Source organism: Antechinus flavipes, chromosome 6 (assembly GCF_016432865.1).
Source record: "Antechinus flavipes isolate AdamAnt ecotype Samford, QLD, Australia chromosome 6, AdamAnt_v2, whole genome shotgun sequence".
NCBI lineage: Eukaryota > Metazoa > Chordata > Mammalia > Dasyuromorphia > Dasyuridae > Antechinus > Antechinus flavipes.
Window position 1 is genome coordinate 229,904,008 of NC_067403.1, and position 19,350 is coordinate 229,923,357.

Sequence of the window (19,350 nt, forward strand, 5' to 3'; positions counted from 1 at the left end):
GATCTCCCTGTTATCTCTTAAATTTGGCAGGTGGCCACTATCCAGTAATTCCTGAATGACTTTGTTAACTTGTTTTCTTCTTTAAAGGTCCTAATCTACTCATACCCACTCCGCATTTTCCCAGTGCCTTTGAGATATTTTTATTTCTTTCAACATGTTGTATACTATGTCTAAATTCTGTACAGCACATTACTTCTAGGGGAACCAAATTAAGATGAAAAAATGCAAAGAGAAAATGGATATGGAATTGGGAAACTTCTATCTGAATTCTGTCTATGACTCTTGCTGACTAGCTATGCATTAATTCTGATTTTGTAAAATTTTTCATCTTTAAAATAAGGATGGTGACAAAAGTTCTTTGGAGTCTACAACCCATATATATATATGCATACACACACACACACACACACACACACATATATATATATATATATATATATATATATATATACAAAGTTAAATACAAAATAGGTGTTAAGCATATATTTCTACCATGTTTAACATATATTGGACTTCTTGTCATTTAGGGAAGGATGTGGGGGAAGGGGGGAAATTGGAACACAAAGTTTTGCAAGGGCTAATGTTGAATAATTGTCCACACATGTTTTGAAAAATAAAAAGCTTTAATAAAATAATAGCTATTAAGACACAAGCATCTGGGGAGATCAAGGTGGGCTTTCTATAGGAGGAGACACTGCAGCTGAGCCTTGAAGAAAGTTAAGAGTTCTATGAGCTAAGGGATGGCATTCCCTGTAAGGAAAGACAGCCCATGTAAAGACTTGAGGCTGGAGATGGAACGTCCTGCATGAGGGACATAAGAAAGGACAAATAATTAAACCGTCTTACAGAGTCATTGTAAAGAAACTTCAGTCTTTAAACCCTCTCTAAAGGTCAGTTATTGTTATCTGGTGTTTAATAATATAGATAGGATCTTGGATCAGAATTCAAAGGGATCCACACAAAATTAACAATTTCCCTTTGCTCTGGAAAAATGCAGTAACACTTCCCTTCTTTATTAGATTTCTCTCACTTTCCTTATTTATCTTTTCAGGTCAAAAAACTAAATCGCTAATTGACAATGACTAGGTAATTTAATCCCTTCATTTTATATTTTGAGGAAACTAAGAGGAAGTGACTTTTCTAAGGTCACACAAATGGCAATCATCCAAGACAGGATCCAAACTCAAGTCTCTTGATTCCAAATACAACATTCTTTGCACTGGATTATGTGACTTATGTAAGTTGTGTATAGCATCAGAAGAAAAGGAATGACAGATCTCTGTCTCACTAAGATTTTCTGATCCCCCTTTCTCAAAAAAAGCGGGCCTAGAGTTGTCTCTTAGCCTCCTGTCACTGCCCTCATAATTTATGACAAGTAACAATTTCCAAGATTACAGTTTTTCCTACGTTTAGTTAAATGTGATGGCGGATGCTTCCTGGCCCCCATAATCTCCTACATAAGCCAAGTCCAAATCACAGAGTAGGATGGGTAACAGCCAGTGTTCCCCGCCAGGCTGAGTGTTCTCAGCCACAGGGGACAAAAATACCTCTGCCCACTGCTTGTATTTGTTCTTAAACAGCGAAAGTAAACAGAGCAGCCCTGGGCATGATTGTAAAAGAAATTTGTCTTTGCTTCCCTCCTCTTTCTGCCCTTTCTCCTTCCCCCATTTAGTGATTGGAGTGAGCTGTCTGGGAAACCAAGACCCAGGCCCTGACATGTACTCCTGTTGGCTTGTTTTTGTAGTCCTAAAATTTGGCCCAGTGCCTCATAGTTAGCGTTTAATAATTGTTTTATCTCCAGATCTGTGAGCTGCAAAGATCTTGACCTGCACTGATAGCCAGTTAACAAGCATTTATTAAGTGCTTACTATATGCTAAGCCCGGGAGATACAAAGAAAGAAAAAATATGATCCTTTTCCTTAAAGATCTCTTTAATGGGGGAAACAATATGCAAAAATCACATATATATATATATATATATATATATATATATATATATATATATATATATATTATATATATATATACAGTAGAAGGAATTTCCTCACCCAGGAGTTCCCTATAATAATGAAACCAAAGGTCCTGTCCCAATTCCTTCTTCTCTTGAGTTCTCTTATATCAACTCTTGTTGCTGTTCAATCATTTATGACCCCATTTGGGGTTTTCTTCACAAAGAACTGGAGTGGTTTGCCATTTCCTTCTCCAACTCATTTTTATAGATGAGAAATTGAGGCAAATGGGTTCAAATGACTTCATGATGCCATTTTGTGATTTCCTTGGCAAAGATCCTGAAGTAGTTTGTCATTTCCTTTTCCACTCCACTTTACAGATGGGGAAACTAAGGCCGATAGAGTTAAGTGATTTGCCCAGGATCAAACAGATAGTAAGTGCCTGAGGTTGGATTTGGACTCATGAAGATGAGTCTTACTGATGCTAAACTCAATGTTTTATCCACCTAGCTGCCCTTTACAACAACTCTCCCTTTTTCAATTCACTTTAAAAGTTTATCTTCATATTCCTTAATTGTATATGCACAACTGGTATTTGCTAAGCACTGATCAATTCTCCTTGAATTCAAGCAAATGGCTAAGAGAGCACCAGCCATTTACTCCCTGATCTCTTTCTCCATCCTCATAAAACAGATGTGTCTTCCAGAAGATGGAAGCTCATTCACTCCAGACTTGGGACAAGCCTGAAGAAAGTCCCTGGAGTTCCATCAACCCCATCTGCTCCTGAGGGCAGCCCTCTCTAGGGAGGCAAGAGTCTAGCCCAAATGGGAGGATGAAGGACTCAGACAATTGAGACACTTGGATTCCTTCAGCAAGGAGAAGCATCTAGTTAGCAAGAGTAATTGGTTAAAATAAGAAGCTCTCAGAGGGACGACTTTCTCCTCTCTCTTCCCCCGTGAGATGACTCTATCTTCCAACTTCAAGCATTTTCCCTGGCTGTCCCTTATGCTTATAAATCTCACTCCTCACCTCTACCTCCTGGCTTCCTACAAGACTCAGATAAAGTTTCATCTTATTTGAGATTTGAGATACCTTTTCTGGTACTTTTTAATCTTGGTATCTTCCTTCTGTTGGTTTTCTCCCATTAGGAGTTCTTAAGGTATTTTTATTTTGCTTTGTTTGTCTGTTTTTGGTCTCACAGACATAACACAAAGGCAGGAAGATTACACTATAGCCCATTCACTGAGCACATTTCTCTGCAGTTACAAAATGACACAATCTCAGAACTTAAAGGGGCTTCAGAGTTCTTGTGATCCAAACATACTCGAGTAATCAGAGATATTATTACATAGTGGGATCTTCTGGTGTGTAAGGTCCCTCTCCTGAAGTAGACTGGCAACTTGTCTTCAACTCAGCTGTAGATAACAAGTTCTTTTTTAATTAAAAATTTTTTTATTTTATTTTATTTTTTAGATCAGAAGTTCTTAATTTTGGTTTCTTAGTGTCATGGCAATCTGGTGAAGTCTTTGGATCCTACTTCAGAATAATATTTTAAATAATTGAAGAAAATATGAAAGCTCTTCAATTATTGAAGATGATTTGAACAGTTGAAGATTAGTGGTAATAAGTCATGCAATTTCCCACATCTCCCCCTGCCCCAAGTTCATGGTCCCCTGGAAATCTATCTTATCCATCCTTGAGAGTCTATAGACCTTAGGTTAAAGACCCCTGCTCTCTAGACCCTCTTCTAGGTTAAATTTCAGAAAAGTCTGTGGATATTTGCTTTCTTAGGGGTATAATCTTATCATCCCTCCTTCTGGTGAGTAGGCAGACAAGTGAAATATTGAGCACGCCCAAGAACTGCTTCTCCAAAGGATGTGACTGCTTCACATTTCAGTGTCCTGCTGGTGCAATATAGGCTAGCTAACCAAAACACAGCTGGTGGGGCTAATTTTAGGCCCACCAGGCTTGCGGATTGTCCTCCGGATGATATTCTGTTTCTCAACAGCCGGGAGAGGAGGAGGGGATGGGGCGGGGGGAGGCTCCTGCCCTTCATTTTCCAGTTGGGACTTTGTTGGTGCACTTTTAAAGCAGATGGTCCTAGCTAAGGCTGTACACTCTCAGCCCTAGTCTTTCTTGTTCCTTCTGCCGAAAGCATATAAAGATAGTAAGGTTTGCATTTTTGGAAGAAGTTGGGGAACCCGGCCAGATTAGGGGGATGTCTGCAGATGTAAGAGTTAATCTGGCTCTTTTACAAATAGAGTATGACTTTAGACAAATGGCTTAATCTCTCCATATCTCAGTTTCCTATTCTATAAAAAGAGGATTTTATGAGAAACTTTTTTGGCCACTGTGTACTATTGGGAAAAACCGCTTCCTTCTCTGTGCTTTAATTTCCCTAGCTGTAAAATAAGATGATTTTCAAGAGCCTTTTTAGCTCCAAACTTCTGCTCCCATGACCAAGTGGATCTATTTTCTGTTTCTTGAATACCATGTGCCTTTTCCATCTCTGTCCCTTTGCGATACCATATTTGGGGTGCTCTATCCCCACATTTCTGCCTCTTTTCTCTTGCTTTCCTTAAAAAGTCAGCTCAAATTCCATTTATAAAAGGAAGTAGTTCTCCATCTTCCCTCTTGTCTGATTCCTTCCCCTATGAAATTGCTTTTATATATCTAGTTCTTTCTTGGTAACATCATTGCTTAGCACTGTGCTTCATGCACGGTAGGTGTTTAATTGTTGATTTAACTTAAATTTACCATTTTAATGTTAATGTATGAAAGGAAAGGTCAGGTATCTTCCTGATACCAAAAGTTTTTACCAGACAAATACAAGTTAAGGAAAGCCATCAACTCCAATGAATATTTTTTTTTCTGAAGGGGAAGAAGTAAGGGTGGTATGTTAAAAACAACTTGGAGTCAGAGGAACTGAGCTTTAAACCAGGTCTGCTACTTGCTTCCTATGTGACTCTGGACAAAGTAGCTTCCAGCTTTCTGTCTCTTGTAAAATGAGAAGATCAGGATAAATGACTTCTAAAGTTTCTTGTAGCTCTAGGTCCATGTTGCTTATGACCAGACTACAAGAGTCCAACCCCATCTGAATAAAAAGCCAATTTTCTGAGCCTTGGCTCCTGTCTATGAGAGTGGAATAAAGGGACTTGTTTTTGCTGTCTGGGAGATGCTGCCTGCTATCTAGCACTCACCTGAGTCAGGAGGAAACCTCTTTCTTATTTCAGATCCTCCTGATTTTTAATATCTGTAGGTATTTAATAAACATTGTTTCAAGCAGAAACACATTGTAAAACTGGCTTCACCCTATTTGATACAGTCTTACCCCCCATAAAAAAGGTGAACAAAATATTTTGATTTCTGTTTCTTTAAGACATATCAAGATCAGCAGATTGGCCACTAGATGATGAATTTGTTTTTCCAAATGCAGCAATCAACAAGCTCTTCTATTTAGGTCAGGGGGTTTTAATCTAGAGACTCCCAAGAAGAGTCCATGGGTAGATTTCAAAGGGGATGATGAACTTGAATGAGAGGAAACCCTCACATTTTTTTACTGACCTTTGGTTTCCTTTGTAATCTTTTATTTTGTGGGGAGGGGAGGAGAGAAGAAGTAAAGAGAAAAAGTATTCCAATTACAAGATATATTGATAAATATGAATTGATACAGTGGCTAAAGGATGCTGATAATTAGGATATGAGCTGACTGTCTTCCTTTTTCTCTGTCCCAGTTGCTTGGTTCCATCCATGTGGAAGGTGGGGACAGAAGGGGCAGAGCAACCTTTCCCAGAGCTAGAGGCTGAGTCCATGTGACCTAGTATGATTAATACTTACTATTTTTTTTTGTCCAGATCTTTCATGTCAGTTTTATCTAGATTTTCCACTAGAGGAAAGGGCCTGATTTCACCAGAGGGTATCTTTTTGGTTACTGACTGATTATGTTATCAGAGACAAGTCTGTGTATTTTTCCAGGATTTGAGTTTTCTTTTCTATAAAATGGGAATAATGAAATCTCTCCCGCATACCTTATAATATTGTTTAATGAAGATTCAATTCATATAGATTTATTGATCGTAAACTCTCTGCTAGGTACAAGGTCAATTCCTGGGAAGACAGCATAAGAGCCCTTTTTTGAGGGGCTTTTGCTTTAATTGTCAATTTGGCAAAACAGATTAGAAAGCTCTTTGAAGATCATGGACTATCTATGAATCATAGAAAGAGTTTTGTTTAGGGGAGCACCCACAGCCTGGGGCCTGAGTCATCCTCAGAGGGATGTCTGTCAATTCAACATGAGCCCCTCTTTACAGCACATTCCAAGGATAATAAACAAAATCTGTCCACCATCAGCTTCCCAGTGCTTGGAATGCTCCCCATGTCTATGTTTCTTGACTAATTAGTTATGTTTGTCCCAAGCTCTAGCAGAGTTGTTAAGACACCTTCAGAACTAAGTTATGGGGACCGTGTCAATTCTTAGTGTGTGTGTTCTTCATGGAACTCAACTATGGGACTCCGTTTCCTCATCTGTAAAATGAGGGGTTGACTAAGGTGGCTTCTGAGGTCCCTTCTAACTGTAGACCAAATTATTATCTCTTTGAATTTCATTTCCCTTAACTGTAAAATGAGAAGATTGGACTCCATGGCCTTTGAGGTCCCTCTTAGTCAATGATTCTCTGATTCAATGAACATTAGATCTTCATAGAATCAAAATGGCAGATGACCCAGGGGGCAATGAGGAAGTTCATGATTGGTATAGTCAATTGAAAACAAAAAGGACCATTGATGAGTTCCTCCAGGGTTTAATAGGGCAGAAACAGAGGTGGGTCCAGAGAGAGAGCTGATGAATTCTAATTGCATATTTTAAATTTTTTCTTTATGTTTCTTGCTTTTTTTGGGGGGGGAGGGGAAGGGGCAACATACCCAATATGGACATTTGTTTTTCATGATTTCACATAACTGATATTATTATTTGTATTCTTAAGGGGTGGGGGAAGAGAAGGACAAAAAAATTGAAAATGCAATTTTAAAGTTAAAAATAAATTTAATTAAAAATGAATAATTTTTATTTAATTAAAAACACAATTTTAGAAAGAAAAGAATAAAGACAGAGGTGGGTTGATCAAGTGGCAAGAGTGAGATATGATACTATCTTATACAGAAATATATTTTAAGGTTTGGAAAGAGTGTTCATTTCAAAGAACCTGTGATTAGAGGAGATGAAACATCATTATCCCTACTGACCCCAAAGAAGAAATGTGAGAAAACACTCCCCTACTCCCACCCCTCCTCTGTAGAGATAGGGAAGGAGTATAGAACACAACATATAATTTCACAAAGTACACTTTTTAAAACTAAAAATAAACTTAATTTAAAATTAATAATTTTATTCAATTAAAATAGTTTTAAGGAAAAATAGACAGAGGTGGGCTGGTCAAGTGGCAAGAATGAGATATGATACTATCTTATATTTCTATAGCATTTTAAGAACCTGTGATTGGAGGAGCTGAAACCTTGTTATCCCTATTGACCCCAAAGAAGAGATGTGAGAAAACACTTCCCCACTCCCTTTGTAGAGGTAGGAGAGCAGGAGTGTAGAACACAGCCTATAAGCTCACACTTTTTTGAGATGTTGGTAGATTTTGTAGGAGTTTCCCCTCCCACTCTTCCTTGTATTATTTGTTATTATAAGGGAGAGTTCTCTCCTAATACAGGGGAAAGAGATATCAGAATATGTGATTAACAAAAAACCATAAGGAAATCAAATTGAATTTATGCTACCGATGTTCCATAAGTGATGGATAGAAGCCCTCGCTGCTTATTTTTTGAGAAGTCCAAACCCTGTTCCATTTTATTCTGGGAGTATATTTCCTTAGGAGTGATGGATGCTGATTCTTTGTGTGTGTGTGTGTGTGTGTGTGTGTGTGTGTGTGTGTGTGTGTGTGTGTTAATCCATGACTGTTCTCTGGGAGGAGATGGAGGAGCTCAGGGTCCCTTCTCTCTCAGTGGGAGCAGAATTGGCAGAAAGACCCTCCAGCCCCCTTGCCGGCACTCCCTGGGATTCTCATTTTTCTTCTTCTTGGGGCTTGCAGGGTACAGTCTAGCACATTGCAGCTCCTCACTCCAGAGCAATGAGGGGGGCTGAGGGGAGGCAATAATAATAATAATAACAGAATGGCCTTATGCTGTAGGGTAGAAACTGTGCCCTAGCAGCTGGAAGGTGGAGGGGTGGGGAGGAAGGAGAGAGCTTTCTGGGGACAAGTGACCTGGTTGCTCAGCCAATGGAAGGAGGATTGGAGGGGTGACATCATCAGCCAAGCTCATTGTCTGCTCCTCTCTGGGAATCGGGACCCTGAGTCTGGCGGCTTAACCCTTTCCTCATTGCCTCCGGGCTTAGCCTCCTGCAAGGGCCTTCCAGGCCCAGTTTGTACAAGTATAGCATCTGAGCCCCGACAGATTAGCTGCCTTGTCTAAAGTTGCCACCCAATTTCTCTCTCCCAGCTAAGTAGAATAGGATAATAGATAGATAATTATTATATAGATTTATACAAAATGTTCATGAAATATGATTTAACTGAATGTAAGCTCAACTATCCTTGCTATTTAGTCAGGGATATTGTCTATATTTAGTCTGTACATCGAAAACAGTAAGCACTTAATGTTTATTATCGGTATTTCTTACAATAAATCTTATGCATCAACTAGCTTTCATTATGTGCCTACTCTATGCCAGGTACCAAGCATTCAAAGACAGAGTGCAGTGAAAAGAGCACTGGCTTATGGAGTCAGGAGACCTGAATTCAAATCCTGCCTCTGACACTTATTACTTGTATGACATTGGTCAGGCTCCTCAAGCTCTTTGATTCTCTGTTTCCTCATCTGTAAAAATGAGGACATTAGATTAGATGGTTCCTGATTCTAGCTCTAGTGTCATGATACTTTCATGAACTCAAATAGTCCTGCCCTTAAGGAGTCTACATTCATATCATATAAATACATGAGAACAGAAAAGGTGAATTTTAAAGGAGAGGAAATAATAGTTGGACAATCAGTCAGTCAATCAATATGTATTTATTAAGTACCTATGAGTCAGACACTACCCTTAAGCATTTATTAGATGCTTACTGTATGTCTGTCACTGTCCATAAGCATTTATTAAGTGCTTACTATGTGCCAGCCTCTGTCCATAAAGACTTATTAAGTGGGCTGATTGTTGTTCATAGCTGTTTTTCATAAGGATTTATTAATTGCCTGCTGTGGGCCAGGATCAAAAGGCAGCACATTGAAGAGGTAACCTTGCTATAGTATTCCCAGGTTAATAGCATCAAAAGGACTTTAGATATCATTTAGTGTGAGAACTTCATTTTGTAGACAAAGAAACTGAATCCCCAGAGAGGATGAGACACATATCCACATGTGGAGAGAGATCAATCTTTTGTTTTATGCATCATTTTTATTTCTAAATTTATCCATCCCTCCTGTGACAATTTCACCAGCTGGAAAGATCTCTCTAGCAATGCAGAGAGTTGTCTAGAGTATAAGAGTTAAGTTTGTCCAGGATTATACAGGATTTGAACCCACCTCACCCTGCCTCTGAGCCCAAGTTGCTTTGCTATTTGGACTTCCTAAAAAGGAAGAAAACAAGGGAGGGAAGGAGAGAAAAAAAGAAGGAAGGAAAGAAGGAAGGAAGAAAGTGAAGGAGAAAGGAAAGGAGAGAGGAAGGGAAGGAGGGAGAAAGGAAGGAAAAAAGGAAGGAAAGAAGGGAGGAAGGAAGAAAGGAAGGGAGAGAGGAAGGAGGGAGGGAGAAAGGGAGAAAAGGAGGGAGGAAGTGAGGGAGAGAAGGAGGGAGGGAAGGAAGGAAAGAAGGAGAAAGGGAGAGAAAGAAGATATGAGGGAAGGAAGTAATGGAGGGAGGGAAGAAAGGAGCGAGGGAAGGAAAAAAGGAAGGAAGGAAAAAAGGAAGAGGAAGGGACAAAGGAAGGGAGGAAGAGAAAGGAAGAGGGGAGAGAGAGAGAGAGAGAGAGAGAGAGAGAGAGAGAGAGAGAGAGAGATCATCTATGGAGGTTGACTATGTCTAAAAAGTCCCACACCAATAGTCTCCAACTCTGACAAAAAGGATGTTAGGTATGTCTTCTTAAGAGGATAAGGAAATTTTAGTCCTCCATTAGACTGTGAAGCTGCTGCCTTCTTGTAAAAGCATCTGTTATTTAGGAAGAACCACATTGTGATCCAAGGTTCAGCGAGCCCCTTTTCTGACCCCAGCTGCCTTGGGGTTCAGAAATGGTCTCTGTGCCAGTCATCAGTTCTACTTGTACCACAGAAGACTTAAGAGGCAATTGATCCATTTGGTGGATAACATCATTTAGCCTGTGGTATAAAACATCTGCTGTTCTGTTGGGACATAGAGACATTGCACAGGTTCCAGTTCAGCAATCAAGGTAATGCTACTTGATTTCAGAATCAAAGATTTCACTTATAAATATGTTCAGATGCAGCTGTATTTAGAGCTGGCTTAGTAACTGAGCACTTTCCGGTTTACTGCCCTCGGGAGCCACGGAAGGTTTTATGAGTAGGGGAGACACATGGTGAAATCTGTGCTCTACAAACTTGATTTTGGCAGACATTGGGGATATGACATGGCAGGAGTTGAGGGATCCCTTAGAAGCTTTGTAGAGGATCCGGGTGAGGAGTCATGAAAGCATCGCTGGGCTGATGGATGGGTGAGTTGGGAGGAAATGGCACACTTTGAGAAACATGGAGGGAGAACCTATGAGACCTTAAAGGGGATCGGAAGGGGAAGAGACAAAAGTCACTCAAACCTCGGTATCTGGGAGAATAGTGAAATTATCAACAGAAACAGGAGGAACAATTTTAGAGAGACACGGCTGGATTCGGTTTTCATATATTTAATGGATAGAAATGGAAGGTATGATCCAATGAGTGAGGACATTCCCTCCATCAATGTCGCTTGTTGTAGAGAGTTTTAGAAAGCACCGACATGCTGTGACTCCCAAGGTCACAGAGCCAGTACGTATCAGAGAGGAGACTCATACCCGGGTCTTTTTGGCTCTGGGTCTGGCTCTACACCCCCTTAAGGAGAGCCGAGTCTGCCTAGATACACGAGCTAGGAGTAATGGGTATAAAGTGCTTTGCCAGCCTTAAAGAGCTTTAAAAATGAGAGTCATCATTTAAAAAAAAGAACCAAAAAACACTGTGCAAGTAATTTTTAAATGTTGTTGGAATAAATGGAAGTCATTATTATCTTCTTTTGCACAAGTAGTTTTTAAATGTTGGTGGGATACATGGGAATCATCGTTATTTTTATTTTGCACAGGTAAATTTTAAATGCTGTTGTAGCTATAGTGGGAAGCTGGATATGAAAGGCTGAAGTTCGGGGAAGAGATTAGGACTAGAAATAGAAATCTGAGTGATCTTAATGATAATAATAATAACTAGTAATTAAAAAGAGCTTTGCAAAATACCCTACCTGGGGTAGCTTCAATACAGCAATTTGCAAAACTCTTTATGATACACATAGGATCTCTATAGAACAAATGTAGGATCTCATTTGATCCAAATATCAATCCTGTGAAGGAGGTGCTATTATTTCCCCCATTTTGTAGATGAGAAAACTGAGGTACAGAGTTAAGTAACCTTCCCGGAGCCATATACTCTGAATAGTGACCACCAATGCTACAGGACTGAAGAGACCCATTAAGGAAAGAGAAGACGAGGAAGGTAGAAGCTTTGAGGATATCCACCCATAGGATATAGGAGAACAATGGCGAACCAGCAAAAAGGGCTGAGAATGAACAGTCAGGTGGGCAGGGAGGAAGGTGCCAGAAGGACAAAGTTTCAGATGTTCCAGAAAGGGCAGGGAACATGAAGACCCAGAAAAGGTCATTCCTTGGATTTTGCAATTAAGTAGACACACATGGCCTTGGGAGAGAGAAGTTTCAATAGAATGCTGGGCTCAGAAGCTGTACCACAGCTGCCCTTCTCCGACAGAGTGGACGTTCTCAGAGTGTGATTTGGGGTGACAGCAAGGAGAGTGGGGGGGGTGGAAAGGGAAAATGAGCACTCTGAATGGGTTGGGGAAAGTACCTGCCTCCCTAGGCTGGAGAGAACGAAGGAAAGACTCATAGCCTCCCCAGAAATTACTCAGAAATAGGAGAAACGTGTTAACCTTGGCTTTGCCACCAAATAAACTGTATGACCTTGGCTCTCGTTTTCAGTTCTGTATGAGATAAACTAAAAGGTCCTGTGGTCAGAGGAGCTAGGTTCACATTCTGCCTCTGATGCTTTCTATTTTTGTGACCTTCACCTCCCTAGGTTTCCTCAGTTTCCTTATCTGTATGAAAATGATTGGGGGGAAGAAGGAAGGAAGGAAGGAAGGAAGGAAGGAAGGAAGGAAGGAAGGAAGGAAGGAAGGAAGGAAGGAAGGAAGGAAGGAAGGAAGGGAGGAGGGAAAGGAAGGAAGGAGGGAAAGGAAAGAAGGAGGGAAGGGAGGAGGGAAAGGAAGGAAGAAGGAAGGAGGGAAGGAAGGAAAGAAAGGAAGGAGAGAAGGAAGGAAAGAAAGGAAGGCAGGGAGGAAGGGAGGTGGGGGGGGAGGGAAGGATGGAAGGAAGAATTGAAGGAGGAAGGAAAAACTAGATGACCTAGGAGGGAGTGTCCCCTTTTCTCTAAGTCTCTAGCTCTTTGGGGCTTCTCCTTGACCTATCTCCTGGTCCCCTCCACTCTTAACCCTTGCACCCTGACAGTGCATCTTCTTGGATGTGGTGCATTGTGCTTGGGAATTCTGGCAGCATGGTTCTGAATCATGATGAGCAGATCAGAGGCTGCCCTCCTGCCCCTCACCCCTGCCTCAGGCCTCCTGCCTGGGCCTCCTTCTGGAAGCCCATGAACCCGCCTGTCCGAGTGCATCCGCTTTCACCCCCACAGATATCCCGGGTCACTAGGCAATGTCTGTTCTGGCAGAGAAGTGGGGGGGAGGGAAGAGCTGCCAGCCCTGGCTGCCCGGGGCTCCCAGCTACTGGAGAGAAATAGAAATAGCCTTCTCTCTCCTTTATCATCCCCTCAAATGCTGATGGTGCTCACGCCACAGAGTAGCCTCCACGTTGCTGCCCAGTGACCCCTCGCGCCTTCTTTTGTCTTCTAGAATAGAGAACCGGTGGATCTGAAGGTGGCCATGTTAGAGATGGTGGAGAGGCTGAAATTCAAGTGCGGGGACCCCAGAGTGAGTATTTTGGGGGGATTGATGGGGGGGCTGGAACTCTGGCGAGTTTCCCATTCTCCTTGAGCCAAGTACAGGCTATTGCTAATGACAGCCATCTGAACATTGCATTAAGATCTAATTAAGCCTGCCTGTCAAACACAGAGCAGGGTCTCTACCATGCCTAGAGATAAAGTCATTTATTTTCCCCGTTTCCCATTTATGACTTCCAACACATAATCGTTCATTGTTGTCCCTAAGTATAGACAAGAGTATTTTAATCCCCTTCTGCTGTGTCTTTGAAGCTGATGTCTTCTGTGACCATTCAATTCAGCAAAAATAAATCAATGTAAATGGACACATAAATATATACACAAAAGTATACATACATGAATACATGTGTACCCATAAATGTTTGTATATCTGCAATTAACACAGATAAGCAAAAGCCTGTATAAATCAAACGTAGACATTCACATATATGTATTTTTGTACTTGTGTGCATAAATGTGTATTTGAATAGATGTATATGTGTGTATATATGTAGAAATATATGAACATGCAATATATACATATATACACCGGAGTATATTTACATGAATACATGTGTACCTATAAATGCATGTATATCTGCAATTAACACAGATAAGCATAAGTCTGGGAGACTTTCACATATATCTATTTTTGTACTTGTGTGCATAAGTGTGTATTTGTATAAATGTATATATAGACATGAATATATATGCATTAAAATGTATATGTCTATTTTCCTGAATTTAATGTTTGTTAAATGCATAAACATGTACATATAAATATATCTTAATGCACACATAAATATATAAACACATGTATATATGTGCATGTGACTAGTTACATGAACATAAATATACACATATACATGTGTGTGTATTGGAAAGGAGAGAGGAAGGAAAGAAGGACGGAAGGAAGGGTTTTCTGGGTTTAATGCCTATCAAAGACATAATACAGATGTTTACATCAGAAAAAGAATCAAGCATGTGTATGTAAACATATATGTTATATATGTAGATATACACAATCTGCATATACAACATGAAAATGCATATGTACATATACCTATTGTGTAATATATATTAGATATTAAATTAGTGATTTTGTACACACACACACACACACACACACACACACATACACACACACACACACACACTAGACATGAATCAGCCTAATGTCTCAGGCTGGCCAGGAATCCAGCCTCATCCAGTTGGTGCCCACAGGGAGAAGCTTTCTCTATTTACAAGGAACCAGCTGCCTCCAAGAATGCTTTTGTCCCCATGACCCAGAGTCTGGCGAGGGGAACACGTTAAGCCTCCAGAACGTTTTTTTGCAAGATGTTGGGGGCTGGAAGTTTGATATTCTGGGATGGCATGCCAGAGTGGGGGTAGACTAGGGAGCAGAACATGCTGCGGGGATTAGGAGTAACCCGGTCCTTTTCTGACCCAGACATTCACTAGGGCCTGCCAGGTGTTTGTGCCAGCTGTCTGTGCCGGGGAGCCGGTGTCTCAGAATTCAATAGAAAAGGAACCTGGATTTGGGGGCATTGGGGTTAAAACCAAGAATTCAGTTCCATTTTGTCAAATGATTAGGTTCAATTCAAATTAACTTAACTTTATTATTATTTTTTTTTTCTGCTGAATGTAAGCTCCTCAAAGTTAAGGGCTGTTCTCATATCCCCTCTACTTAGTACAGTGCCTGGCACATAGTAGGTCCTTAATAAATGTTTGTTGATTGTCATGTTTGTGGTCATGCAGGCAAAGACGACATGAAAAAATAGCCTCTGCTAGATAGAAAAAACTTATCTCCTACTGAGGCTCCACTTCATTTGGATGAGTAAATAAATATATACAGTTTGATTTGGGGGAATGAAAGCACAGACAGACAAAGAAGGCGGACAGGGGAGGTATATCTTTTTCTTTGTATTTACAAGAATGCTTTTGTCCATAGGACCCAGAATGTGATTAAGGGAGAAAGGTTTGGTGATGAACCTGAAAGTCTCCTTATCTCCCCATTAATCATTTATTTAGTTATTTTCATTTTTATTTTATTGATTTTTAATAAATTTTAATTAATCAATATATTATTTATATATTCATGTATTTGTATATTTATATATTAAATATATATTTAACTACATTAATGTATAAATATGTAAATAAAATAAATATAAAAAATAATAAATTTTATTTTAAAATATTTATTCTTTCCACTCAGGCAGCAAAATAGTGCAGTGGTTAAAATACTAGGCCTGGAGTTGGGAAGTCCTGGGTTCAAATCCAACCTCAATCACTTATTAGCTGTGTGACTGTGAACAAATCACTTAACTTACTATCTGTCTCAGTTTTGTCATCTATAAAATGGAATAATAATAATGCCTATCTCCCAGAGTTGTTGTGAGGATCAAATGAGCTAATTGTAAGGTAGTTTGTGAATCTTAAATCTCCACATAAATATTATCACATGCCCCTGAGGCTCAGTAATCCTAGGCAATGCCAATAAACTTTGGATTAAAAACACCATCGGCACCCAGAAAAAGAACTGTGGAGATCGAATGCAAATTGATACATACTATGTTCATTTCTTTTATCTGTGTTTTATTCCTTTTCCATGGTTTTCCCCTTTTGTTCTGATTTTTCTTTCCCGACATGATTCATAAAGCAATGTGTAGTAAATAAAATAAAATATAAAAAATATTAACCACTGAGGCAGAGAAGTCTAGAGGGAGTGAATGACAGAGCATATATACATGAATATTATGTTTCCCTATCCCATACTCCCTACTAATTAGGCGACCACTCAAATATCATCAAGATTCTTACAAAGTAGCCCTAGACATTAATGATGATAATAATAATAACTCCCATCCATAGACTGACTCAAGATTACAAATTATTTGCCTCCACCCAATCCCTTCCAGGTGGGTCCCATTTTCCTGTGTTTTACACATAAGGAAATCAAAATTTTCCCTGGGGGTTGAGCAGTTGATCAGCCAGAGGAATAGAATTTGAACCCAGGTCTTTTAAGGCTTCTCTTAGAACCACCCCCATTACCTGGAGTTAATTAAAGAAGGATTCCCTAGGCTTCAAAAGTCTGTGGATCTCAGGCTCAGCTACGTCCTAATCACCATCACCAGCATCGTCTCAGTAATAGTCATCATAAGTCACATTGCTATTGCTCTTCGAGTTGTACTGGGCTTTCCTTACATGATTTCATTTAATTCTCAAGGCCGCCCTCACAGGTCGGTAATAATCATAATAGCTCACATTTATACACCGTGATACGGTTTATAGAGTGCTCTCCCTGTAACAGCCTTGTTCAGTAGGGAGGACGAGGGTTATTATCTCTATTTTCTGGATGAGGGAACCGAGCCCTAGAGAGCTCAAGACATTTATTCAAGGTCACACAAGTTATAGTCGGGATTTGAACCCAACACTTAGCACAAGTGCCCGGTGCAGGATGGGCCCTTGATAAAGGCTTGGTGACTGACTGATGGAACCCAGGTTCCTTCTAGCATGTTTCTGCTAGCACACCATGATTTCCTCATAAAAGCAACAAGATGGGGACCAGCCAATTTAAAGCAACCAGCTTTTATTAAGCACTTACTCTGTCCAAAGCACTGCGCTTGGTGCATCATGGTCTCTATCCTACAGGGCCCTGGTGATCTGACTTTTGGGAGATGAGAAATCTGGTGAAAATGAATGTTTTGGGGTCTTGTAATTTTAAAAAAATACAGAATTTATATGGAGATTTGACCTTTGTAATATGTTCCTCACAGTTACCCTAGGAGGTAAATGATGCTATAAATATTCCCATTTTGTAGATGAGCAAACTAAAATTAAGTGACTTGCTTGAGCTCACAGAGTAGATAGGTATCAAAGACTGGGCTTCCTGATTCTAGGTCTAGCTCTCTACCTTCTGGGCTACCCAGCTGCCTTCTCTGCCTTGAGTATGTGACATGGATGGGGAAAAACTGGTCAGAGCTGTCTGTCACCTTCCCTAAGGGGTAGGATTTCCCTCTTCAAATTGACAGCATCCTCCTGTCTTCATATTTTTGTTTTAGCCGATGTTGCCAAGTAGCATCTGAGCTGGTCTAGCTCCTCCAAGCTGTGGAATTGAGTCACTGAACATGAAACAAAGGGAATAAAGGGAAGTACAGGGGGCCAGGAAGACATTTACTAGCTGTGGGAAACTAGACAAGCCATTTAACTTTTGCCCCAGTTTTCTTATCTTTAAAATAATAATAAATATAATATATCATAAATAGACATATTTACATGTCTATTTATATATTTATATAAATAAATATGTTTTATATATAACTATAATATTTATAAAATAAATATAATAATAAGCAGATTATTAAAAATAAAATAATAATAATACTGATCTTCAGAAGCTGCTGGGAGAATCAAATGAAATAATAATTGTATTTAGCATGTGTTTGACACATAGTAGGTCCTACATAAAGGATTATTCCCTTCCTTATCCAATCTTATTATGTTCTAAGACAGGGATTCTGGAACTTTTTTGTGTCCTGCACCCCTTTGGCAGACTAGTGAAGTCAATGGACCGGTCTTCAAAACTGCATTATGAAACGCATCATAAAATGTATCAGACTACAAAGGAAACCAATCAGACTGAAATAAAGATGTAATTGCTATTTTTCCCCAGCCAAATACATGAACACTAGGGATCCTAAGTTAGAACGCCATCAATGACCAGAACTCAGCATTCAGATTTAGGAAGAGCTGGATTAACCAATTTTGTGACACTTAGGACAAGTGATTCAGTCTCTCAGCTTCCACTGTCTGGTCTGTAAAATGGGGCAATTCAGGGCACTTCCTCCACAACTTTGTGAAATCATGCACTCCTTTTCAGCCTCCATTGTCTGGTCTGTAAAATGGGGCAATTCAGGGCACCTCCTCCACAACATTGTAAAATCATGCACTCCTTCTCAGCCTCCATTATCTCATCTGTAATAATGGAGTTCTTCATAGGACCTCCCTCCCAGAAGGGTTGTAAGACCAAAAACTAATGTCTAGGCCAAGTTTAAAGTATTTAAGAATGACTTAATCCACATTTACTTGAAAGTTCCTGGAGCTGCCTACATACTCAGCTCTCTTGCTCTGGATTTTGCAAGGACAGAAAGTAATAACCCAAATACTTAGGGTGCTTTAAGATTGACAAAGGGGTCTCCCTCTTGAAACAATCCTGTGTGGCAAGTTTTTAAACCCATTTCCCAAAGGAAGAAACTAAGATTCATAGGAAGGAAAATAGCTTCCAAGGCTCCCTTGCTAGTATGTAGTGATCTGGGATGGGAGCCCTGACTTTTAAGCTCAGGACTTTTTTTTCCCATCTTACCTGGCCAGGACTACTGGGTTTACAAAATTGGACTCAAGACAAATGCCCTTGTCACTTCCTGGTTCCACCCGCTTTCTCACACCCGTTTCTGCTGGAGGAAGCTGGGGGAACACACATCTGTATTTTTATTTTTGGGGCCCTTTATTGCCGATCTTGTGCCGCTTGTTGATAGCATTGCCAGCTCTGATGAGTGGGGAAAGAGGTGTGAAGACAGAGTATTTTAAATCCACCTATCCTCAGCAGAGACATGTGGGGCAGTCTCGCTTCTCTGAGATTGAATCAGTCCTTCTCCCAGGAGGCCCTAGTTTCCCTCCTGCCCTATATTTTAATAAGACACAGCAAGGCCTGAGGGGAGATCCCTGGTCAGGTAGGCTGTTTGTGGGGGGGCAGAGGTAGCTCCAGAATCGACATCTCTTGGGAACAAGTCAGGAATCCCCTCTCTGGGGTTTGGTCCTGTGTAAAGTGCCCCTCTCTGTAGAACATCAGCTCCCTCGGAGTAAGGAATGTTTCATTCTTGGTACCCAGGACCTAGCAAAGTCCTGGCACACAGTGGGTACTCAATAAGTACCATTTGTGTTAATAATTAATAATATTATTTATTAATCATTTGTTTGTAATAATTAATAATCAATATTATTATATATTAATGTTAATAATATTTTACTAATTGGACAAGAAAGATTGGATGGCCTCAAATATCTCTGACACCTTCTACTTTCATGTTCCTTTTTCCCTTTAAGTCAGTTTGTGGGAAAGAGCAGAGTCTTCATTTTTTGGTATTGTATCATTTTTTTT

At 40.0% G+C, this 19,350-nt stretch overlaps 1 protein-coding gene across 1 annotated transcript in view; it reads left to right on the forward strand.

Annotated features, from left to right (window-relative positions):
- Window positions 1–19,350, forward strand: part of TRIM44 (tripartite motif containing 44) — a 175,736-nt gene that overhangs the window by 9,376 nt on the left and 147,010 nt on the right. The window contains exon 2 of the mRNA XM_051967712.1: window positions 13,105–13,182. Coding sequence (XP_051823672.1) covers window positions 13,105–13,182 — 78 coding nt within the window. The remainder of the gene's footprint in view (window positions 1–13,104; window positions 13,183–19,350) is intronic.